The sequence below is a fragment of the Entelurus aequoreus genome, linkage group LG14 (genome assembly GCF_033978785.1).
Source record: "Entelurus aequoreus isolate RoL-2023_Sb linkage group LG14, RoL_Eaeq_v1.1, whole genome shotgun sequence".
Classification (NCBI taxonomy): Eukaryota; Metazoa; Chordata; class Actinopteri; order Syngnathiformes; family Syngnathidae; genus Entelurus; species Entelurus aequoreus.
The window spans coordinates 41,105,250-41,132,996 of NC_084744.1; the positions used below are offsets into that span (position 1 = coordinate 41,105,250).

Genomic DNA, 27,747 nt, shown 5'->3' on the forward strand with positions numbered 1-27,747 from the left:
CGGACCTCACAGAGCTATGCTAAAAACATTAGCTATCCACCTACGCCAGCCAGCCCTCATTTGCTCATCAACACCCGTGCTCACCTGCGTTCCAGCGATCAATGGTGCGACGAAGGACTTCACCTGATCACAGATGCGGTCGGCGAGACGGAGGAATTTAAGGTGAGTTCGGCGGCTAGCGCATCTGCTATCCATCTCTGTCCTCCTGGTTGTGTTGCTGTAGTCCGCCGCTAATACACCGATCCCACCTACAACTTTCTTCTTTGCAGTCTCCATTGTTCATTAAACAAATTGCAAAAGATTCACCAACACAGATGTCCAGAATACTGTGGAATTTTGAAATGAAAACAGAGCTTTTTTGTATTGTATTCAATGGGGTACCAATACTTCTATCAACCGTTTACGTCACGCGCATACGTCATCATATCTAGATGTTTTCAACCGGAAGTGTGGCGGGAAATTTAAATTTGCACATTATAAGTTAACCCGGCCGTATTGGCATGTGTTGCAATGTTAAGATTTCATCATCGATATATAAACTATCAGACTGCGTGGTCGGTAGTAGTGGGTTTCAGTAGGCCTTTAAAACTGATTCATTTGTAGTTCCAAACACATCTATTTTGCTTTTCATGTTGTTTTTACTCACTTTTTGTCTCCCCCACAATGCCAATTCCCTCTCTACAGTGTCGAGTACAATTACATGCATATAGTATGGATAATTATGCAAATTAGACGTCATTTAGCACCTCTGCCACCTACCTCTACAAATACTTTAAATTGCAGTTCTGTCCCTGACGAAGGCATTCCTTAGTTGCCATGGTAATCAACTATACTACATACTCTATTAATAATAAAAAGTCAATTTACATCTTTTTCTAATCTGTTATTTGAGATAACAGATTATGCAATGTTGTTGTTTACTTTCGCCGTTATCATTGGCTATTATACTGTATCCAAACATTTCCAGGCAAAATGGTAGTTATGGCAGTTATTTTTTATCTTGTTACACTTTTTCCTATTGATCCTGACTGTCTGCTCAAATAAGTGATAGAAAATGCTAGGTTGTTCTTATAAGATTGGGTTGCATGTGATGTAATGAGGGATGCTTCCTAGTCTCCATTACAGTGAATGAGGTCTCACATCTTTACTGATACAGGGTTGGGGTTGTTAAATTAAAAAAAAAGCTAATTATTTGGAAATTATAAACTATATACTGTATTTAGTGTGATTCCTGTAAGTTTTATGGTGTGTTGTTGTTTTTTTAGCACATTTAGAAAAAAGAAGCATTATTCCTGATTCATTCCTCATTCTGCTTTCATCCTATGGACATGATGGAAGTAATTTAGCGTATGCTGGCAGGGCTTGATATAGAGCACCATGCTGTGAGGAAAAAGCCACGATACTTGGTTTCTTGGTGAAGGCCAAGCTTTTATGATGAAGTGACATTTTGCTGACATTAAGATTGGCCAATTTGTTCTGAATGTGGTAAAGTGCAGTTGTTGAAGGCAATCTCTTACTTACTTAGATATCCTTGGACTTTCTATGGTACTTGTACTTGATAATAAGGCCACATATAATTTGCCATATTACTAATTATAGTGTTGCAGCAGATATTACACTATATATATATATATATATATATATATATATATATATATATATATATATATATATATATATATATATATATATATATATATATATATATATATATATATATATATATATATACATATATATACATATATATATATATATACAAATATACACAGGTGTTTATATATATACATATATATCTCCATTCATACATTATATTATTATATATATACATATCCATCCATCCATCCATTTTCTACCTCTTATTCCCTTCGGGGTCGCGGGGGGCGCTGGAGCCTATCTCATCTACGATCGGGCGGAAGGCGGGGTACACCCTGGACAAGTCGCCACCTCATCGCAGGGCCAACACAGAAAGACAGACAACATTCACACTCACATTTACACACTAGGGCCAATTTAGTGTTGCCAATCAACCTATGTATATATATATATATATATATATATATATATATATATATATATATATATATATATATATACACTACCGTTCAAAAGTTTGGGGTCACCCAAACAATTTTGTGGAATAGCCTTCATTTCTAAGAACAAGAATAGACTGTCGAGTTTCAGATGAAAGTTCTCTTTTTCTGGCCATTTTGAGCGTTTAATTGACCCCACAAATGTGATGCTCCAGAAACTCAATCTGCTGAAAGGAAGGTCAGTTTTGTAGCTTCTGTAACGAGCTAAACTGTTTTCAGATGTGTGAACATGATTGCACAAGGGTTTTCTAATCATCAATTAGCCTTCTGAGCCAATGAGCAAACACATTGTACCATTAGAACACTGGAGTGATAGTTGCTGGGAATGGGCCTCTATACACCTATGTAGATATTGCACCAAAAACCAGACATTTGCAGCTAGAAAAGTCATTTACCACATTAGCAATGTATAGAGTGTATTTCTTTAAAGTTAAGACTAGTTTAAAGTTATCTTCATTGAAAAGTACAGTGCTTTTCCTTCAAAAATAAGGACATTTCAATGTGACCCCAAACTTTTGAACGGTAGTGTATATATACATTACATTACTTTAATGTATTTTCACGTAGATAAACAATAATTTTTAAGGTGTGGCCACATTGGGACCCCATTGGGGCCTATGCGTGTTTATACTGTAGTCTGATAAGATTCATATTTTACTTACAGTGTAAACAGTCAGCTGGAAAAAATCAGATTTAAAAAAAAAAATCAGATTTGGGCCAATTTGTCTTGCAGTCTACACGTAGTCTTAGATGATGACAGGTGTGGTGTTGCTCCTGTTTCAACGTCCACATTCACACTATTTGATTGCAGAAAGTTGGCCACCTGTTGCATTGTTGAAGCAGCATCATCTTGTCCTTCTCTCTTATCAGCTTTTCCACCTTGAGGCATGCGTGTTATCTGAAGGCCAGTCATAATCACATTATTCATGCGGACAGACTCTTGTACTTCTTGAATCTGACACTTTTATTGCGATCCTTCTCATCCCTGTCCATGTTTGACAGTAGGAAGATCAAGTGGGATCACATCCAGCACTTATCTGCCTCCAAGCAGTCGACTTCATGCCAATGTGCTCAAATGTGGTGTCATGTGACCACATCACATTCTCCCAAGCCTTTTCTGAGGCGTTCAGGTGTTTGCAGACAGACTTCAGACAGGCCTGGAGCAGAGACACCTAAATCTCAGTCCTTTACAGATTGGTGACAGGACTAATTTGTGTACTTCATTGCCTCATAAACGGCCTGTGGGGATCACAATCCTTGCTGGGTGGTTTGGAATTAATCACTTAGTTCCTTCCATCTAATTCCAGAGGTGTGGATTTGAGTCACATGACTTGGACTCGAGTCAGACTCGAGTCATGAATTTGATGACTTTAGACTCGACTTGACAAAATGTAAAGAGACTTGCAACTCGACTTAGACTTTAACATCAATGACTTGTGACTTCACTTGGACTTGAGGCTTTTGACTTGACATGACTTGCTACTTTCCCCAAAACCCAAACCTTAAAAAGTTATTTGGGAGCGCTCCGTATCTTTCATTTTACACGTCTGTGTCTATAAGCGTGTGTACTGCTTGTCAGCGTGTGTGCTGTCAGTACAACAGCCAATCAAATTAAATCTACGTTGTTTTCATCCCACAGCTCTCATCCAATCCAATTGCAGGACAACCACCGAACATGAGTTGTCAAACAATGCGGCAGTGAGAAACAATTATGCCAAAGTTGGTTTCGTTCGGGTATAAAAACTACGACTTGGTCAACAAAAAACGAATTGCCGTATGCAAATCACGCAGTTCGAATATTACAGACGGAGACGCAACAACTTCCAACTTCGTTCGACATTTGAAGTTGCACAAAGAAGGGTAAGTTTTGAATGTAAGATAACGTTTATTGGCTAAGTAACATGACTTTTATTTGCTGTGTAGTTAAATGAGTGAGGCTGTAAACTCACTGCTAACGTTATAACCATAGACATCTTATAAGGGTACGCAGCATTGAGCGCTACTGCCTACTGGCGCAGACGAGACGCGGAGCCGCCATCTTGGAGTGGTGATCCGCTCCACTCAGTGCAATTCATTTGGCAGGAGCAATGAACTGTCAGCAAATTTAATTCATCTTACCTCACTGAATACCACTGATTTTCACGCGTTTTTTTTGTCATACGTGTAGCTATGATAACGGACACATGTTTTGGCGTTTTTATTATTCATAGTTTGCTTAACAGTAATATAATATTCTTATACGCTATAAATGACCAGACGTCCGAGATCAAAACTGGGAATATAATCCCAGAGAAGGGGGAAAAAAACGGTCAGCTATTTTTAAGTTGAAGAAACAATATGATTAGATTATATATACATGCGTATATCCTACATAAACAATGTATGAATACATTAGATATCTATATATTTTAGGGACCTATAGACTGTAACTCTGTTGCTGCAGCAGCAGAGAGTTTATTCTGTCTTGACACTTTGTATTGATATTTTGTATTACATTCTTCCCTTAAATGATCATGTTTACAGTGATTGTTTTATATCTATGTTTTATGTATGTACCTTTGGATAAAAGCGTCTGCCAAATACTTAAACATATATAAACACCTGAAAGTCTTTATATCAGCTAAAACCACCAATCTGTTTCACTGGATTCAGAATAAAACCAAATGCTGTCTTACCCAACAATGTTAGTATTTGAATATTGTTACTTGAATACTTATTCCTGGTTACAATTATACTGTTAAGAAAGTATTGTCTTATACTTTGCCTAAAATGAGAATGCATCATAATCAGTGGCGGCTGGTGAATTTTGTTTTAGGTGGGGCTGAAAGTTTGTAAACCAAACCCCTGTAGGGTCGTCATCCTCCCCCAGAAGATTTCTTTGTGATTCTCACATACAAATATTGAAGATCTTTGCTCCTTCTCAACTTTGTGGTAATGTTATTTTCATAAAATACAACCAATAGTATGTTAATGTTTGTTTTTGCAAATGTGTTTATTCTGTAAAGAAATTAGTTAAATGTTTAAAATTGTTTAAACTATTAAAATGACTGGTTAATAGTGCTATTATGAATTGCAATGTCAGCACCATTTGTTTTCCTGCAATTTCAAATGCACTTGTTTTAATAAATAAATACAGCGTTTTAAAAGCATACACAATCTGTGTAAAAATATTAGTCTGTGGTTAAAAGGACTTGAAAGGACTCGAAACTCAAAATGCAGGACTTGGGACTTGACTTGAGACTTTCTAGACTTGATTTTGGACTTGACTCGGGACTTGCCTGTCTTGACTCGGGACTTGACTCGAGACTTGAGGGCAAAGACTTGAGACTTACTTGTGACTTGCAAAGCAATGACTTGGTCCCACCTCTGTCTAATTCTATCTATAACCTTGATTTATTTTTTTTTTGCATTCTCAAAAATTCCTTAACTGTTCACATTTTTATAAGGTTTTAAATGTACAAAATCAGCAGGTGTTCTAATACTGTATTTTCCGGACCATAGGGCGCCCCAGGTTATAAGGCGCACTGCCGATGAGCGGGTCTACTCAGGTCTATTTTCATACAAAGGCGCACCTGATTATAAGGCGCATTAAAGGAGTCATATTATGATGGGTTTTTTTCTAAATGTAAAATACTTCCTTGTGGTCTACATAACATGTAATGGTGGTTCTTTGGTCAAAATGTTGCATAGATGATGTTTTACACATCATCTTCAAGTCACTTTCTGGCAGTCTCTTCAGGATGTGCCGTTTTGTGGGGCGGTCAGAAAAACACTTAGTCAAGCAGATTTTATCCTCTACTCAACAACCACTAGCTAATATGTGATGCCTTAATGACATATTTGCGAATAACTGACATTTTTATGTGACTCATGTTCTCCTTCTCTGTTGTTTCCATACACAACGTTGAAGATGTAACAGGAGAATCATATCATCATGCGACCACCTCTTGTCTAAAGAACAGTACAACTTTAGTGGTACACGGGCTCTACCTAGTGGTAGACCAGGGGTCGGCAACCCGCGGCTCTAGGGCGGCATGCGGCTCTTTAGCGCCGGCCTACTGGCTCTCTGGAGCTTTTTCAAAAATGTATGAAAAATGGAAAAATATATATTTTTTGTTTTTATATGGTTTGTGTAGGACAGGGGTCGGCAACCCGCGGCTCTAGAGCCGCATGCGGCTCTTTAGTGCCGCCCTAGTGGCTCTCTGGAGCTTTTTCAGAAGTGTATGAAAAATGGAAAAAGATGAGGGAGAAAAAAATATAATAATATGGTTTCTGTAGGAGGACAAACATGACACAAACCTCCCTAATTGTTATAAAGCACACTGTTTATATTAAACATGCTCCTCCCTAATTGTTATAAAGCACACTGTTTATATTAAACATGCTTCACTGATTCGAGTATTTGGCGAGCGCCGTTTTGTCCTACTAATTTTGGCGGTCCTTGAACTCACCGTAGTTTGTTTACATGTAGAACTTTCTCCGACTTTCTAGGATGTGTTTTATGCCACTTCTTTTTCTGTCTCATTTTGTCCACCAAACTTTTAACGTTGTGCATGAATGCACAAAGGTGAGTTTTGTTGATGTTATTGACTTGTGTGGAGTGCTAATCAGACATATTTGGTCACTGCATGACTGCAAGCTAATCGATGCTAACATGCTATTTAGGCTAGCTATATGTACATATTGCATCATTATGCCTCATTTGTAGGTATATTTGAGGTAATTTAGTTTCCTTTAAGTCATCTTAATTCAATTTATATCTCATGACACACTATCTGTATGTAATATGGCTTTTAACTTTTTGCGGCTCCAGACAGATTTGTTTTTGTATTTTTGGTCCAATATGGCTCTTTCAACATTTTGGGTTGCCGACCCCTGGTGTAAGAGGACAAACATGACACAAACCTTCCTAATATGTTAGAAATCACACTGTTTACATTAAACATGCTTCTGTCACGACTTGGTCCTTGGCGTGGATTGTTTTTCCGTGGTGCAAAGCAACTTAACTGGACATGACGTGCAGGTGAGGACATGTTTTAATATTTAAACTCAAAAGGCTCAAAAGGGTATAAACAAAAGGCGCTCACAGCGGAGGTAAAAAACTTGACTAGGAAAACAAAAGGCGCGCACAATGGCGGAGAACTATGAACATTAAACAAAAACTTACGTGACAAGGAACTGTGAACATGGCATGAAGAAGCGTGATCATAAAGGGTGCAGAGCATAAATGTGGAGCATGAATGTGTGAGGATGCCAGGACGAACAACAGAAACAGACAGATTTAAATAGTGACGTGATCAGTGAAAACAGGTGCGTGACTCGAAACGTGAAACAGGTGCGTGACAAGACAGGTGAAAACTAATGGGTGACCATGGAAACCAAACCAAACAAGGAAGTGCAACCAGGAACTAAAAACAGTCCAAAAAACAAACACATGACCAAAACAAAAACATGAACAGACATGACAGAACCCCCCTCCCCCTTACGGACAGATCCCAGATGTCCAAAAAACAGGATCAAGAGTCATGGGAGGGCGGGAGGGGGACATGGCGGTGGGTCGCCAGGCCAAGTGGCCCCGAATCCACCGAGGCATAGTCATGTGGCGGCGGCGAGTGGAACGGCGCCGCCACAGGCGAGGTGGGCGACCCGGTAAGGGCCACATGCCTGGCCGACGAAGAGGTGGGCGCACTTGGCGTGGCGGACGACCGGGTAGTGGCCACAACCGTGGCAGACGAGGAGGCAGGCGCGTCGTCGTCATTGCAGGCGTGGAAGCCCCAGATGACACAAGTGCGGGTGCAGCAGACGAAGCAGGCGGCGAAGCAGGCGGTGAAGCAGGCGGCGAAGCAGGCGGCGAAGCAGGCGGCGAAGCAGGCGGCGAAGCAGGCGGCGAAGCAGGCGGCGAAGCAGGCGGCGAAGCTTGGCGTGGCTCTTCGGGCGGCGAAGCTTGGTCTTGGCCGCTTGAAGGGTCTTGGTTGCTTGGAGGGTCTTGGTCTTGGCGAGGGTCTGGGTCTTGGTCTTGGCATGGTTGGTCTTGGACTTGGTCTTGGTGTTGGCATAGTTGGTCTTGGACTTGGTGTGGTTGGTCTTGGTCTTGGACTTGGCGTGGTTGGTCTTGGACTTGGTCTTTGGGTGGTGTGTCTTGGCATGGTGTGTCTTGGACTTGGCGTGGTGTGTCTTGGACTTGGCGTGAGGGGTCTTGGACTTGGCGTGAGGGGTCTTGGTCTTGGCGTGAGGGGTCTTGGACTTGGTCTTGGCTTGAGGGGTCTTGGACTTGGTCTTGGCTTGAGGGGTCTTGGCTTCGTGGAGCTGCGACTGGTGGCACTTGGCGTCGTGGAGCTGCGACTGGCGGCACTTGGCGTCATGGAGCTGCGACTGGCGGCACTTGGCGTCGTGGAGCTGCGACTGGCGGTACTTGGCTTCGTGAAGCTGCGACTGGCGGCACTTGGCGGCGTGGAGCAGGTAGCGGAACTTGGCGTGGAGCTGCGACAGGTCCCTGGCGTGGAGCAGGTACTGGTGGCGCTTGGCGGCGTGGAGCAGGTAGCGGAACTTGGCGTGGAGCTGCGACAGGTGCCTGGCGTGGAGCAGGTACTGGTGGCGCTTGGCGTGGTGGAGCTTGGCGTGGAGCTGGGCGTGGAGCAGGTGGAGGTGGCCTAGCTGGAGGCTCTGGCTTGGCAGGTCGAAAGACTGGTGGTGGGGGCCGTGCTGGTGGCTGTGGCTTGGCAGGTCGAAAGACTGGTGGTGGTGGTCGTGCTGGAGGCTGTGGCTTGGCATGACGAAATTCAGGTGGTGGTGGCCGAGCTGGAGGCTGTGGCTTGGCATGGCGAAGCTGACCCACCCCACCTGAACAATTCCCAGCCCTAGCCCCCCCCTCAAGGAGCGGATCCCAGACGCGCTCCCCGCGGTCTGGAACCGTCTTTTGGGGTGGGTGGAGGGAGGTCGGAAGGGGGGCAGAATCCTCCCCTCCAAACTGTCCAAAAAGTCTCTCTTTTTCTACCTGGGACTTTGTGAGTGACAAAAAAAAATTTGTGACATGGGCGTGACTTGAGTCCTGGGGGGCGGGACATAAAAACTGGGTGACTGTGATTGACATGCTCTTATTTCTAAAAACATGTTTTGATAGTGCTCTATCTTGGACTTAGAGTCTTTTGCTGGGGGCGGATGATCAAAAGAAAAAGAGTTCAGAAAAAAAAAATCCTGGTCTGTGATGTCATCCTGGGGAAGCCGGGCAGGCTGCGGCCCATTTCCGCCCGGAGGGGGAGGAGCTTGCAGGAGCGCCGCGTTCTGTCCGCTCACCTTCCCTGACGTCCTCGGTCTGGAGCGGCGCTTCCGGGACTGCGGTGACGCAGCGCCATCCTCGGACCAAATGGAGCTAATCGGAATTAGCTTGCCATTTGGCCCCCACATCAAATCTCGGTCCCCCATGGCACCTAGCGCTTCCCACCTTCCTTCCTCCATCCGCCAAGTTGCTTGCGGAAAAACGGATTGCTGGCGGCATCTGTCACGACTTGGTCCTTATTGTGGATTATTTTTCCGTGGTGCAAAGCAACTTAACTGGACATGACGTGCAGGTGAGGACACGTTTTAATATTTAAACTCAAAAGGCTCAAAAGGGTATAAACAAAAGGCGCTCACAGCGGAGGTAAAAAACTTGACTAGGAAAACAAAAGGCGCGCACAATGGCGGAGAACTATGAACATTAAACAAAAACTTACGTGACAAGGAACTGTGAACATGGCATGAAGAAGCGTGATCATAAAGGGTGCAGAGCATAAATGTGGAGCATGAATGTGTGAGGATGCCAGGACGAACAACAGAAACAGACAGATTTAAATAGTGACGTGATCAGTGAAAACAGGTGCGTGACTCGAAACGTGAAACAGGTGCGTGACAAGACAGGTGAAAACTAATGGGTGACCATGGAAACCAAACCAAACAAGGAAGTGCAACCAGGAACCAAAAAGAGTCCAAAAAACAAACACATGGCCAAAACAAAAACATGAACAGACATGACAGCTTCAATGATTAGACTCTATTTGGCGAGCGCCGTTTTGTCCTACTAACTTTGGCGGTCCTTGAACTCACCGTAGTTTGTTTACATGTAGAACTTTCTCCGACTTTCTAAGACGTGTTTTATGCCACTCCTTTTTTTTGTCTCATTTTGTCCACCAAACTTTTTATGCTGTGCGTGAATGCACAAAGATGAGCTTTGTTGATGTTATTGACTTGTTGGAGTGCTAATCAGGCATATTTGGTCACTGCATGACTGCAAGCTAATCGATGCTAACATGCTATTTAGGCTAGCTGTATGTACATATTGCATTATTATGCCTCATTTGTAGCTATATTTGAGCTAATTTAATATCCTTTAAGTCCTCTTAATTTGATTTATATTTGCATGTCTCATGACACATTATCTGTATGTAATATTGACTGCATTTCTGATAGTTGTTTGTGCGCCATGTTGTTCCAGACCACAGCAAACGTTACCCAGCTTGCAAAGATTGATTTTGAATGTTGTAAACATGTGTAGAATAAATATTACATTTCTGTCAACAAAGATTTGCGTCAGCCTATGACACTTAGTCATTTTGATAGTAGGCTAATATAGCTAATATAGACACTTACATAATGTGTTGTCATTAGTAGGCTAATATAGTTAAAGACATTAATAATGTGTTGTATTCATTATAACACTTATATAAGACTTTTAAAGTAATTTTGATAGTAGGCTAATATAGCTAATATAGACACTTACATAATGTGTTGTCTTCATTATAACACTTATAAAAGACTTTTAAAGTCATTTTGATAGTAGGCTAATATAGCTAATATAGACACTTACATCATGTGTTGTCTTCATTATAACACTTATACGAGGCTTCTAATTTTTTTTTTTGTATTTTCGGTCCAATATGGCTCTTTCAACGTTTTGGGTTGCCGGCCCCTGTGGTAGACCAAGGAAGTTTGTAAATATGCACTGTAGGAGTATCATTGTGTTTGTGCAGTGTGTGAAATGTGACAGTGGGCAAAAATATTAAATACGCTTGTTAAATAAAACCTGTGCCTTGTTTTTAATAAACACTTAGGCCTACTACGCAACTGTAATTTAAAGGCCTACTGAAATGAATTTTTTTATTTAAACGGGGATAGCAGATCCATTCTATGTATCATACTTGATCATTTCGCGATATTGCCATATTTTTGCTGAAAGGATTTAGTATAGAACAACGACGATAAAGTTCGCAACTTTTGGTCGCTGATAAAAAAAAAGCGACGTAGCGTGATGTCACAGGAGGAAGGATTCCTCACAATTTCCCGTTGTTTACAATGGAGCGAGAGAGATTCGGACCGAGAAAGCGACGATTACCCCATTAATTTGAGCGAGGATGAAATATTCTCGGATGAGGAATGTTAGAGTGAAGGACTAGAGAGGCAGTGCAGGGTGTATCTTTTTTCGCTCTGACCGTAACTTAGGTACAAGGTCTCATTGGATTCCACACACTCTCCTTTTTCTATTGTGGATCACGGATTTGTATTTTAAACCACCTCGGATACTATATCCTCTTGAAAATGAGAGTCGAGAACGCGAAATGGACATTCACAGTGACTTTTATCTCCACGACAATACATCGTTGACGCATTTTAGCTACGGAGCTAACGTGATAGCATCGGGCTCAAATGCAGATAGAAACAAAATTTTAAAAAACCCTGACTGGAAGGATAGACAGAAGATCAACAATACTATTAAAATATGAACATGTAAATACACGGTTAATAATTTCCAGCTTGGCGAAGCTTAACAATTGAAGCTAACTACGGAGCGGCGGCGGGCGTTGTAGCTTTTGACGACACCCCGGCCGCCATCAGAGTCGGCAAGAAACATATATTTCCCCAAAGTTACGTACGTGACATGCACATAGCGACACGCACGTACGGGCAAGCGATCAAATGTTTGGAAGCCAAAGCTGTACTCACGGTAGTGCGTCTGCTATCCAGCTCAAACACAACACAACCTCCTGATTGTGTTGCTGTAGTCCGCAGCTAATACACCGATCGCACCTACAACTTTCTTATTTGCAGTCTCCATTGTCCATTAAACAAATTGCAAAAGATTCACCAACACAGATGTCCAGAATACTGTGGAATTGTTCGATGAAAACAGAGCAGTTTGTAGGTGACACATTGGGAACGAATACTTCCGTTGCCGTCGTGACGTCACGCGCATACGTCATCATACATAGACGTTTCCAACCGGAAGTTTAGCGGGAAATTTAAAATTGCACTTTATAAGTTAACCTGGCCGTATTGGCATGTGTTGCAATGTTAAGATTTCATCATTGATATATAAACTATCAGACTGTGTGGTCGGTAGTAGTGGGTTTCAGTAGGCCTTTAATGTCGGTCATTATCTGTAGATAATCAAACACTTTGATGTACATGGAAGTTCTGTAGCAGTGCTTCTCAGACCAATTACCACCTCAGAAAACACTTGGCTCTCCAAGTATAATGAGCAACATTAAAAATACAGTAGCGTAGTAGGCCTAAATATTCATTCAAAACAAGGCAGGGGTTTTATTTAACAAGTATATTTAATATTTTTAACTGTAACATTACACACAGTTCAAACAGCAACACTGTGTTTTGAATATTTAAATAGGTGATTCTTCGGCGTGCCACTAGGTGGAGCCTGCGTACCGCTAGCGGTACACCTACCGCAGTTTGACCTGCAGTATTGTAATATCAGTCCGCATGGGTGCGGAGCTGTGATTAAAAAGAAAAGAAATGTGCAGCTTCCACACAAGAGCGAGTCATGGGTGGGTTTTTAAAAGTAAAGACGTCTAGCGGTCCATTTGTTGAGAAGTGCAGTAGAAAAGGGAATGTGTTTACTTCCAAAGCGCAGCATGGAGGAGGCGGGAAGTGCTTGCAGGGCTGAGTGGCTTTATGAGGCGGCAGGCTGCACTAAAATGTATGGCAACTACCGGCATTCAGCTCCTAATCTGAAGGAGACACTGAATGGAGATTACTCCCTCAGTTAGTCATCTTTCCTCCAATCTTCCATGGCATTTTTTTCTGTCATTACACGCCATTTTCCAGATCACAATGACAGAGTCCTTATTTAGCCTCTCGTGTTTCTGCGTGATTACATTTAATGAGCATTAAGGGATTTATCAGTCAAATAGGCGGCGTTAGATCAGGCATATGGACGTTTGACTTTGATATACACCATTAGAGGCCAGACGTCTTCATTGCACAGCAACAATTTTTAAAAATGCTTGAATGAAAATGAAAAAAAAAAGAAAAACATTTTTGCTAACTTGTCCGTATTAATGTGTCCTTATTGTTCTAACTTATGTTTGTCTTTGAGTGGAAGACTCAGACTCCCAAAATGCAACACAGAACGACACAGGAAGTCCTTCATACCGACAGCCATCAGACTGTATAATGCATATGTGACTTTTTGACTGTACTTAAATGTATAATAGACTGTATTTATATTATTCACCTATGAATTATGCTGTATAATAGACTGTATTTATATTTTTCACATGTGAATTATGCTGTATAATAGACTGTATTTATATTATTCATGTGTGAATAATACTGTATAATAGACTGTATTTATATTATTCACATGTGAATAATGCTGTATAATAGACTGTATTTATATTATTTACATGTGAATAATGCTGTATAACAGACTGTATTTATACTATTCGCATGTGAATAATGCTGTATAACAGACTGTATTTATATTATTCACATGTGAATAATGCTGTATAATACTGTATTTATATTATTCACATGTAAATAATGCTGTATAATACTGTATTTATATTTTTCACATGTGAATTATGCTGTATAATAGACTGTATTTATATCATTCATGTGTGAATAATACTGTATAATAGACTGTATTTATATTATTCACATGTGAATAATGCTGTATAATAGACTGTATTTATATTTTTCATATGTGAATAATGCTGTATAATAGAATTTATTTATATTATTCACATGTGAATAATGCTGTATAATAGACTGTATTTATATTATTCACATGTGAATAATGCTGTATAATACTGTATTTATATTATTCACATGTAAATAATGCTGTATGATACTGTATTTATATTATTCACATGTGAATAATGCTGTATAATAGACTGTATTTATATTATTCACATGTGAATAATGCTGTATAATAGAATGTATTTATATTTTTCACATGTGAATAATGCTGTATAATAGAATTTATTTATATTATTCACATGTGAATAATGCTGTATAATAGACTGTATTTATATTATTCACATGTGAATAATGCTGTATAATAGACTGTATTTATATTATTCACATGTAAAAAAATACCTAAGTGTTTATTGTTTATTGTGAGCGAACTGTGGTGCTGAATTTCCCCCAGGGATCAATAGAGTACTTTCTATTCTGTTCTATTCTATTCTATTTTGTGTCCATGCAGCTGCTGCCCTCTTTGGACATCTACACGTGGACAGAGGAGCACGTGGTGAGTGTCCCCTGCAAGTCGTTTTAGTCCTTTTAGTCCTTCCGTGCAACTAAACGTCACCATTTTTGCTACACAGTACTTCTGGATGCAGCAAATATTCGGTGCAGGTTTGTGCATTTCATTTAGATTGGAGTCACACGTGGCTGTTTGTGTTTAAAATACACGCTTTTCACTGGTAGAGGAGAGCGCGTGTGGCATGCAGCTGTACGCCGACCTCTTTCAGGGCAACCACATCACCGGAAAGAGGCTCCTATTGCTCTCGGAGAGTGACATGCGGGATATGGGCATCAAGTCCAAAGGTCATGTCATGCACCTGAAGGTGACACAGTCACACACAAACATTGCACTTGAGCTTTTTATTGACTGACTTATTTATGCCTGTGACATTTCCTCTTTGGCAGAATGAGATTGAGAAGCTCACCAATGATTACCTCGGCCTGGTCCACTTCCCACCATTGCTCAAGGTAGACTGTGGCAAGTTTCTTCTGTAAGCTGCGCTGTTGGAAACGTGTTAAAAAAAAAAACCAATAGGCTCAAAAGACACTTCTTTAGGCACACCTACCGACACAAACTTAATAATGATCAGTTTTGATTGACACTGTCAGAGGGTTATACATCAGGGATGGGCGATATTGACCTCAAATCTGTATCGCGATATATATTGCAGCCTCCTGAGGTAACGATATGCACCACGATATATTACCGTATTTTACCGACTATAAGGCGCACTTAAAATCCTTTTTTTCCCCTCAAAACTCGATAGTGAAGTGAATTATATTTATATAGCGCTTTTCTCTAGTGACTCAAAGCACTTTTACATAGTGAAACCCAATATCTAAGTTACATTTAAACCAGTGTGGGTGGCACTGGGAACAGGTGGGTAAAGTGTCTTGCCCAAGGACACAACGGCAGTGACGACGATGGCGGAAGCGGGGATCGAACCTGGAACCCTCAACTTGCTGGCACGGCCACTCTACCAACTGAGCTATACCGCCCCATAGTGACTTTCCGATTTTGCGCCTTACAACCTAATGTACGGAATAATTATGCTTTTGCGTGCCGACCTCAAAGCTATTTTATTTGGATAGAACATTACACACGGTGCTCAACAATCTATCAAAATGTTTTAGTAGGACTTTGGTAAGCTATGAAGCCACACCGCTTGATGGATTGTACTGTGCTTCAACATAGGAGTATTATTATGCTGTGTGTATAAGGTAAGACGTTTTATCTGGTGTTTTGTTTTGCAATATTATGCAAAAGCAACTTTTCTTACCTTCTGGTACCTGCTGATTTGTATTTGGGATCTGCATAAGTCCTGAAAATTTGCACGCGTTCGCCTTTGTGGTCCCTGCCGACACCGTAGTCGATAAGCTTCTTCTTTTTCTCTATCTTCTTGTTATGTGACATTCATCCTCCACTGTTGCCTTTTCTAATATAAAGTAGCCTAAAGTTCTTACTTATATCTGTCAGTAAACTCACCATGAAAGCACTAAAACATACCGGTATAGTGAGTTTACATTATTCACCCAAGGAACTTTAGTTATTAGAGAGTTCCGGTTGGACGGTTTTTCACGGGACACATTTCGGGCATTGTTGTTGCACTAGTGAGCCACGGATGAGGAGATGCTGCTCTGTTATTGATTGAAGTAAAGTCTGAATGTCATTAAAACAGTTAGCGCCATCCATAAAAATAGAAATAAAAACATGAAAAACACTAGATAAAACATAAAAACATAGATAAAAATAGAAATATAAACATGAAAAACACTAGATAAACACTAGATAAAACATAGAAACATAGATAAAAATAGAAATAAAAACATGAAAAACACTAGATAAACAGTAGATAAAACATAGATAAAAATAGAAATAAAAACATGAAAAACACTAGATAAACACTAGATAAAACATAGATAAAAATAGAAATAAAAACATGAAAAACACTAGATAAACATTAGATAAAACATAGAAATATAGATTAAAAATAGAAATAAAAACATGAAAAACACTAGATAAAACATAGATAAAAATAGAAATAAAAACATGAAAAACACTAGATTAACACTTGATAAAACATAGAAACCGATACAAATAGAAATAAAAACATGAAAAACACTAGATAAAACATAGATAAAAATAGAAATATAAACATGAAAAAAACTAGATAAACACTAGATGAAACATAGAAACATAGATGAAAATAGAAATAAAAAGATGAAAAACGCTAGATAAACACTAGATAAAACAGATAAAAATAGAAATAAAAACATGAAAAACACTAGATAAACACTAGATAAAACATAGAAACATAGATAAATTACAAAATAAAAACATGAAAAACAATAGATAAAACACAGAAACATAGATAAAAGTAGAAATAAAAACATGACAAACACTAGATAAACACTAGATAAAACATATAAATATAGATAAAATACAAAATAAAAACATGAAAAACAATAGATAAACACTAGATAAAACATAGAAACATAGATAAAAATATAAATAAAAACATGGAAAACACTAGATAAACACTAGATAAAACATAGAAACAGATAAAAATAGAAATATAAACATGAAAAACACTAGATAAACACTAGATAAAACATAGAAACAGATAAAAATATAAACATGAAAAACACTAGATAAACACTAGATAAAACATAGAAACAGATAAAAATAGAAATATAAACATGAAAAACACTAGATAAACACTAGATAAAACATAGAAACAGATAAAAATAGAAATATAAACATGAAAAACACTAGATAAACACTAGATAAAACATAGAAACAGATAAAAATAGAAATATAAACATGAAAAACACTAGATAAAAACTAGATAAAACATAGAAACAGATAAAAATAGAAATATAAACATGAAAAACACTAGATAAAACATAGAAACAGATAAAAATAGAAATATAAACATGAAAAACACTAGATAAACACTAGATAAAACATAGAAACATAGATAAAAATAGAAATAAAAACATGAAAAACACTAGATAAACACTAGATAAAACATAGAAACAGATAAAAATAGAAATACAAACATGAAAAACCCCAGATAAACACTAGATAAAACATAGATAAAATAGAAATAAAAACATGAAAGCACTGGATAAATCAGATAGGCAAGCAGTGCATTTCAAAACAAGAAGGCAGAGAAATGAGATAAAAGCTGTGCTAAAAAGATGTTTTTTTTAGTGCCTTCTCAAAATGGTCGACCGACTGTGGTGCTCTAAGATGGTCGGGGAGAGCGTTCCAGAGTTCGGGTGAAACCGGAAAAGATGCCACAGTGAACATTTATTACAGCGAAGGAGAAGACACTACCGGGACACAAGCCGATGGCGGATCGCCTCACACGGTTCATTCGCTAGCGGTGACTACTTGAGGCCACTCATAGTTTATCACTCTGAAACTCCCAGGGTGTTCAACAATGCCACAAATATTAACCAACACAAATTATTTTCCTTTTTTTGTTCTTTTATTGGAGCAACATGGTTGTTAACATTTTACACACACACACACACGCACACACACGCACGCACGAGTCATGGGAAAGGCAAAATAAGTGTCAAAAGGATCTGCGAGAAAAGGTAATTGAACTGCATATAACAGGAAAGGGGTATAAAAATATGTCCAAGGAATTGAGAATGCCAATCAGCAGTGTTCAAACGCTGATTAAGAAGTGGAAAATGAGTGATTCATGTAAACCAACCAGCAAAGATTTCAGCCACAACTGCCAGGAAAATTGTTCGAGATGCAAAGAAAAATCCGCAAATAACTTCAGCTGAAATACAGGACTCTCTGAAAAATTGTGTTGTGGCTGTTTCAAGATGCACAATAAGAAGGCACTTGAAGAAAATTGGGCTGCATGGTCGAGTGGCCAAAAAGTTCAATTTTCTCCAAATTACTTTGTTCCAGAAGTTTTGAGGCTTGTCTCTGTGCTGTTTGGCGTAGTGTAAGCGGGATACTTTGTGACATTTGCGCAGAAATGGCTTTTTTCTGGCAACTCGACCATGCATCCCATTTTTATTCAAGTGCCTCCTTATTGTGCATCTTGAAACAGCCACACCACGATTTTTCAGAGAGTCCTGTATTTCAGCTGAGGTTATTTGTGGATTTTTCTTTGCATCTCGAACAATTTTCCTGGCATTTGTGGCTGAAATCTTTGCTGGTCTACCTGAATCCCTCATTTTGTACTTCTTAATCAGCGTTTGAACACTGCTGATTGGCATTCTCAATTCCTTGGATATCTTTTTATACCCCTTTCCTGTTTTATGCAGTTCAATGACCTTTTCTCGCAGATCCTTTGACAATTATTTTGCTTTCCCCATGACTCAGAATCCAGAAACATCTGTGCAGCACTGGATGAAAGATGCAATGGTCTGTCAGAATCCCAGAAACTCACTGACCTTTTATACACACACATTAATTACAAACAAACACGTCACAGGTGAGGATTGGAACCTTGATTAGTCATTCAAACCTGTTTGTGTCAACTTTTGTGCATGGTATCAGATCAAAGTCACTGGGGTATGTAAACTTTTGATCAGGGTCATTTGGGTACTTTCTTTTGTCATTTAGATTTAAAAAGAATAAACAGTTGTTTGCCAATAAATAGCTTCACACAACCATTAAGCATGAGTGGAAAAAAGGTTTTTGTGTTATCATTCATATTCTCTGAAGAATGGCCAAGAAATCATACATTCTCTCAGGGTATGTAAACTTATGAGCACGACTGTATACTGGATACTGGATACATTATAGTGTCTTCAAAGTGTGCATTTGTTTTACTAAAATAGGGGCTTTTGTCGAGGCTAGAACTAGTTATCCATCCATTTTCTACCGCTTGTCCCTCTCGGGGTCGCGGGGGGTGCTAGAGCCTATCCCAGCTGCATTCGGGCGGAGGGTGGCGTACACCCTGGACGAGTCATATCTATTCATGTTTATATTGATCCTTATTGGGAACTCTGCTTCACTTTATGAACTTTTCGGTTTACGCATCATGTTCAAGAACCAATTAAGTTTGTAAGTCGAGGTTCCACTGTAATTCTGTCATTGAAGAATTGTAATTACCACTCTGTTCAACTTGCATGTCACAAAATGCTATAAAATGAAAATGTGTCGCTTTTCAACAAGATTTTCAAGTTTTCCCATTTTTAAGTACCGCGCCAGGCGCCATTTGAGGACAAGCGCCGTTTCAAAAGTATCGATTTGGCAACGTTATCGGTTCAAATGTGAACAACAGTCATTCATAATGTGCACTGCAGCTCAAATTAATTATTTTGCTCATCCTTCTCTCATTTTCTTTCCAGGATGAACTTGAAAACCAGGTGGACAGCAGTAAAAGTGTCAACCTAGAACTGGTGTTTGGGTACCACTGGAAGCCAGGGACTGGAAGATCAGTAAGTTTGGGACATAAACATGTCACAATTATTGAGTTTTCAGTGTCATAAAAAAGATATTCCCCAAAAAAATATTATAATTTTATTTTTTTTAATGTAAACTGATCCTAATACATAATGTTGGATATAGAGAACACTCAAACCCTTTATTTATTGAATTGAAAATACTGAGATTCCACCACATAGTGAATTTGAAACCAGCTAAAATTATACACAAAGCAAACTATAACCTGCTACCTAAAGAATATACAACAATTCTTCTCAACAAAAGAGGAGAAATATAATTTTAGAGGAAAATGTAATTTAAAACATTTGTACGCACGTACAAAACTTAAAACCTTTAGTATATCAGTATGTGGAATTAAATGATTAAGCAAAGAAATGAAACAAAGTACTAATATGATCCACTTCAAGAAACTCTTCAAACTTAAACTGTTTACAAAGTACAAAGAAGAAGAACCATGATAAACATTCTGAATTTATTTCATCCATCCATTCATTTTCTAGATCATCTTACATATCTCACCATATTAAATATAACTTACTTCACTCATTATTATTTTTTTATTTTTTTTATTGTTATTACTTATGGAGTATATTGTGAATAAAGTGAGAATAGGAAGTGAACAAAAGTTTTAGCAACTGCTATGTAAAGAAAAAGTGGTAGGATTAAATAAGCTCTGCTTCTTCCTACTCCTTTTCCAACATGTTGAAAAGAGAAACTGCAAATTGTGATGTATCATGTTGTATAATGCATGTGGGATGTATCATGTTGTATGCATGCATGTGTTATGTATCATGTTGTATGCATGCATGTGTGATTTATCATGTTGTATTCATGCATGTGTGATGTATCATGTTGTATGCATGCATGTGTGAAGTATCATGTTGTATGCATGCATGTGTGATGTATCATGTTGTATGTGGGATGTATCATGTTGTATGCATGCATGTGTTATGTATCATGTTGTATGCATGCATGTGTGATTTATCATGTTGTATTCATGCATGTGTGATGTATCATGTTGTATGCATGCATGTGTGAAGTATCATGTTGTATGCATGCATGTGTGATGTATCATGTTGTATGCATGCATGTGTGATGTATCATGTTGTATGCATGCATGTGTGATGTATCATGTTGTATGCATGCATGTGTGATGTATCATGTTGTATGTGTGATGTATCATGTTGTATGTGTGATGTATCATGTTGTATGCATGCATGTGTGAAGTATCATGTTGTGTGCATGCATGTGTGATGTATCATGTTGTATGCATGCATGTGTGAAGTATCGTGTTGTGTGCATGCATGTGTGATGTATCATGTTGTATGCATGCATGTGTGATGTATCATGTTGTATACATGCATGTGTGAAGTATCATGTTGTATGCATGCATGTGTGATGTATCATGTTGTATACATGCATGTGTGAAGTATCATGTTGTATGCATGCATGTGTGATGCATCATGTTGTATGCATGCATGTGTGATGTATCATGTTGTGCACATGCATGTGTGAAGTATCATGTTGTGTGCATGCATGTGTGATGTATCATGTTGTGTGCATGCATGTGTGATGTATCATGTTGTATGCATGCATGTGTGATGTATCATGTTGTGTGCATGCATGTGTGATGTATCATGTTGTGTGCATGCATGTGTGATGTATCATGTTGTGTGCATGCATGTGTGATGTATCATGTTGTATGCATGCATGTGTGATGTATCATGTTGTATGCATGCATGTGTGATGTATCATGTTGTGTGTATGCATGTTCCAAATAAACACAAACTCAACTCAGCTCATTATTATTGTTTAAAGAGCAGAATAGTTAATTGATGTTCTCAGGTAACTCATAGAATGTGTTCTATCTGCGAAGCGTTAAAATGTTGAGGCTTTTGGCGCCAAGGATGGGTAATGACAGCTGTTACACTGACCATTAGAGGCATCGCTATCCAGGTATGAAAGCGGGCAAATAAACATGTGGTGTGGCACATCCAGCTCCACTCACTCCCTTTGTGAGCGCCGAGAAGGCCGGCTCTTCACTTGCCGTTTGAATTTAATCAAAAATAGCCCATTTAGCCAGAAGTCGTTTTCTTTTTTAAAAGGAAAACGTTATTTAATCTTTCAGCTGTTCATTGTCCCGTCATAAATAGTCCTCTTTTCAGTGTGTTCGGCGGGGCTGAAACGAGCCTGCTAATTGCCTCCCATTTCTTCTGACATGTGGTGGTTTAGTGGGTCGAAAACACAGCAGGGAGAAGGAAACAGGAGGCTGAGAAAATGAGAGCTAATTATTTTCCCCCTGCCTGGTGTCAGGTTTCGTGTCAGCCTTGTTTTTACAAACTGGAAGTTTTTTGTTTTTTTTTTTTTGTACTAAATAAAACAAACCCACACTGCATTTCTTCCCCTCCTCTCCGCCCCTCTTTACTGGCGATGTCATGGAAGCAGCTGCACTTCTCAAAGACAAAAATGAGGGCCTTGCGATTGAGCGGCCACCATCTGACAGCCACTGAGGGTTCCCTGCTAATGAGGATATCACCGTGCAGCCAAGTGAAAGGTGCTGAATTATGTATGAGTTGTCATTAGATGCACCCGGGTCCAAGGCATCATTACGGGACATTGTTTCTGGCGGAGCGATTAGACCCGGGAGCCTCGGTGCGGCCGTCCTTGGGCGAGCTGGCGTCTTCCCGTAGCCAGCCGCGGTTCCCCCTTTTGAGACGTGGTCCGGTCCCAGAGGAGCGCGTGAGAAGGCTTCTCAGGCGAGTGTCCTCAGATGTCCTTCTCTGTGATCAGTGCACAATGGCTTGACCTCTACCGTGAACCCCGTGTGGTCGAGCGCTGACCTGTGGCTCTAAGACGCGATCATTACTGTGTCGTCAGCATGCAGGAGGTGAAGGACTGATGCTTTGTTTACATTCGGGCCTCCTGGCGAGGGTCTGATGGGGGGCCTCGCCAGGGAGAAAATGTTGAGGAATATCACTTTGTTGCTACTTTATTTTCGAGGAATGTCACCTTGCACAGTCAAGGGCACTCTGCATAAAGTCAAACCTTGAAAAGACTTATTTATGATGACCAAGACACTTTAGACACTTACTTGTATATGTCAGAGCAATTTGCTTATCATGAGTAATATCAACTCAAATCTGACATATATCAAAACAATATATATTCTTATGTTCATGTTCTTGTTCAGATATCAGATTTTTGAATATTTTGATCTTGATTTCTGCTAATATTCAATTATATTTACAGTACATTTGCCAAATTTAAATTTGCAGTTCGATATGTATCATCAAATTATACATACTGTATGTATACATACTGTCCATACCTAATATATGTCAAATACTTAAATGATAGATAAATAACAAAATGGATGTTAAAAACACATTTAAATAATCATATTTAAATGTCAATATTAAATAGACATATAAAAAGAAAGTATATATTTATTTTAAATTTTTAAAAATATCACTATACTGTATTGTTGAATAAATGACACAACACAGTGATCAAATTTTGTAAAAGGTTGTTAGGTATGTTAAAGAAAATATGAAATATTTAGCTATATATATATATATATATATATATGTATACATATGTATATTTATATATATAGTTAAATATATATATATATATATATATATATATATATATATATATATATATATATATATATATATGTAAAAGGTTGGTAGATATGTTTAAGAAAATATGTAATATTTAGCTATACATATATATACATATATATATATATATATATATATATATATATATATATATATATATACATATATATATATAACTATATATATAAATATACATATATATATATATATATGTATATATGTATATATATATATATATATGTATATTTATATATATAGTTATATATATATATGTATGTATATATATATATATATATATATATATATATGTATATATATGTATATATATAACTATATATATATATATATATATATATATATATATATATATATATATATATATATATATATATATATATATATATATATATATATTTGTATATTTATATATAAAAAAGGGACACACGTTAGAAAATGGATGGATGGATGAATAGTTAAATATATATATATATATATATATATATATATATATATATATATATATGTATATTTATATATATAGTTAAATATATACATATATATATATATATATATATATATATATATATATATATATATATATATATATATATATATATATATATATATATATATATATATATATATATATATATATATATATATATAGATATGTATATATATATATACATATATATATTTGTATATTTGTATATAAAAAAGGGACACGCGTTAGAAAATGGATGGATGGATGAATAGTTAAATATATATATATATATATATATATATATATATATATATATATATATATATATATATATATATATATATTTATATTTATATATAGTTAAATATATATGTATATGTATATAGATATGTATATATATATATATATATATATATATATATATATATATATATATATATATATATATATATATATATATATATATACTGTATACTATAAATACATGTGTGAGATGGTTAAGGAAAATATGTAATATTCAATTATATATGTACATACACTGTCTGACTATATACTGTATGTATGTATATACCCAATACATATCATCCATCCATTTTCTACCGCTAGTCCCTTTCATGGTGGCGGGGGGTGCTGGAGCCGATCCCAGCTGCATTCGGGTGGAAGGCGGCTTACACCCTGGACAAGTCGCCATATAAAATAATATTTAAATGACTATATACATACAAAAGTATAAGTATGTATAAATTATGTATATTATTTAATATTAAATATACATAGAACATTTTAAACATTTTTATACATTTTTTAAACGTATCTCTTTGTTGTTGAATAAATGACACAAGCAAGGGGTAAAAGGTGGTTAAAAAAAAATACTTTAATGTAAGAGATAGTAATGGACACGCCTGAACATTTTAAATGTTTATTTACTTTGACACTTTGGTAAATCGTATCATTTGCACCAATTAAAAGGATCCTGGTAACTTGTGGCATCATTTAGAATATTTAGAAGATAGGATTGTCATGTGTTATGAAGTAGGAATAATCAAAAATAGGACATGTAACGTATTGTCATAATACAAAATAATAGCTTTTTGTCACAAATTCTTACAGTCTTTCTTTTGTCACTTCCTGCTATGCGACACCCAGGCAATGACTTACAAAACGGACTTGAACTTAGTATATTTCTATTTATTCTCCTCCCCACTGTCACTACCACGCTAGTCCCTCTGGGTTGTGCTGGTGCTTCACCCACACAACTTGTCCTCATGTCAAAGTGGATGAGTGGCTTTAAATCAGTTGTTAATGCTGAGTGCACTCAGAAAGTGTGTGTCTCACAAGTAACTTTTCTCCCCCCCTCTTAAGGACTGCAAGTGGAAAATGTTCCTGGAACTGGACGGAGACGACATCGCCATAACTTACATCAAGGACGTCATGTTCAGCAGCAACCGGCAAGACGTGGAGCCCACGCGGATGACCAAGGTTCAATGTTTCTTTTCAACAAGTTACAAAAAGTGCTGAGTTGTAATTTTTTTTTCTTCGCTCACTCTGATGCCTTCGCCATGCAGCCGCCATTTGTGATGGACAAGTGGATAGTTGGGATACAACCCAACCAGAGACTGGACTACACTGTCAGCTATGAGGTGAATGAAGACAGCCATCAAACTAATTGATGTGTGTTGTTTTCCGCTTTGGTACCCTGCTTTGTTTCTTGTTCTAACACTACTAGTAAAGACTGGCCTTTCATTTTGGAGATATCACAAAAAGTCAACCACAAAAAGCTAAAAAAAAAAGCCAAATATTTTCAGAGTGCCTCTTAAATGAAGCATGCTGTTATCTCAGGTATGGCTGCAGCTATTGGTTGTTTTAGTAATTGTCTAATGAAATGAGTTTATTTCGGTCATATAATCAACCATCAACCATTTTGTGTGATCAATTTAACAGTACAGATTATACATATTTAACAATCATACACATTTACACACAAAAAGAAAAGAAAAAGAATGACCGAAAAAGGAATAGGCTGAAGCCAAAGCTTATATTTGCCTATCCCGTACCTTCACTGAAAATAAGATTACCTGGAACATCAACGTTAAAAAAAAATCAATGGGATGAAAGTAATTGTTACTATATTTGATCATTTTCTATTATTTCACCTTTCAAGGTTTTCTTAAACCTTAACAAACAACTACACGTCTTCAACTCATCACTGAGCTTGTTCCACCATTTAACTCCTAAAACTGAAATACATTTGTATTTTATATTCTTTCAAAAATCAATACCCCCCGTAAATTATAGTTTTCAGCTCTTAATTGAAATAACCTAAGAGTACAAGCTGGAAGGCTGTTGTTCTTTACCCCAAACATAATTTCCATTGCTTTTAAAAACACAATACATGAAAATGTTAACACATTAGAACTTATAAATAATGCATTGGTATGTTCATAGTAGCACGCTTTGTGTATTATTCTAATAACCCTTTTTTGAAGTTTAATTATTGGGTCCATGTTTGTTTTAAAAACATTTCCCCAAACTTCAACACAATATGTTAAATATAGAAAAATAAAAGAATAATATAACATATGCAGACATGTCTTATTCAGCATGTGTCTTAATCTATCAATTAGTTTGTTCGATTAATCGAGTAACCGAATACAACACGCTTTATTGTTTCAATGCGTAATTTAGGGAAATAGATTAAATAAGCGATATTTCTGCTTGCCTTAACCTTCATTCTTTTTTTCTAATAAATGCACATCATCAACATTCTTCTCTGCTACACAAATCACGGCACCAACGCACCACCGCTCTCATGTGCGCTCTTTTGCATCGACTGTGCAGAAACTATGTCTGCATATTTAAAGTTCTGGCCATTCCGTTTTTTTTAATGCATTTTTATTCGTTACACTTATTAAACAGTTAATTGAAGTAAGAAAATATAAATATAATTTTTTTTCCAAAGACTCAAGGAACCTTATTGTCATATATATATATATATATATATATATATATATATATATATATATATATATATATATATATATATATATATATATATATATATATATATATATATATATATATATATATATATATATATATATATATATATATATATATATATATATATATATATGTATGTACGTATATATATATATATATATATATATATATATATATATATATATATATATATATATATATATATATATATATATGTATGTACGTATATATATATATACATGTATGTATATATATATATATATATATATATGTATGTACGTATATATATATATATACATGTATGTATATATATATATATATATATATATATATATATATATATACATATATATATATATATATATATATATATATATATATATATATATATATATATATATATATATATATATATATATATATATATATATATATATATATGTACGTATATATATATATATATATATATATATATATATGTACGTATATATATATACATGTACGTATATATATACCGTATTTTTCGGAATATAAGTCTGGGGTGCGACTTATACTCGGGAGCGACTTATGTGTGAAATTATTAGCACATTACCGTAA

The 27,747-nt window shown here is 36.9% G+C and overlaps 1 protein-coding gene across 1 annotated transcript in view; it reads left to right on the top strand.

The window, feature by feature from the left end:
* map3k20a (mitogen-activated protein kinase kinase kinase 20a) overlaps positions 1 to 27,747 on the top strand; it is a 121,899-nt gene that overhangs the window by 85,075 nt on the left and 9,077 nt on the right. The window contains exons 12-18 of the mRNA XM_062069902.1: positions 14,572 to 14,616; positions 14,693 to 14,723; positions 14,796 to 14,935; positions 15,018 to 15,080; positions 19,944 to 20,033; positions 25,513 to 25,629; positions 25,716 to 25,790. Coding sequence (XP_061925886.1) covers positions 14,572 to 14,616; positions 14,693 to 14,723; positions 14,796 to 14,935; positions 15,018 to 15,080; positions 19,944 to 20,033; positions 25,513 to 25,629; positions 25,716 to 25,790 — 561 coding nt within the window. The remainder of the gene's footprint in view (positions 1 to 14,571; positions 14,617 to 14,692; positions 14,724 to 14,795; positions 14,936 to 15,017; positions 15,081 to 19,943; positions 20,034 to 25,512; positions 25,630 to 25,715; positions 25,791 to 27,747) is intronic.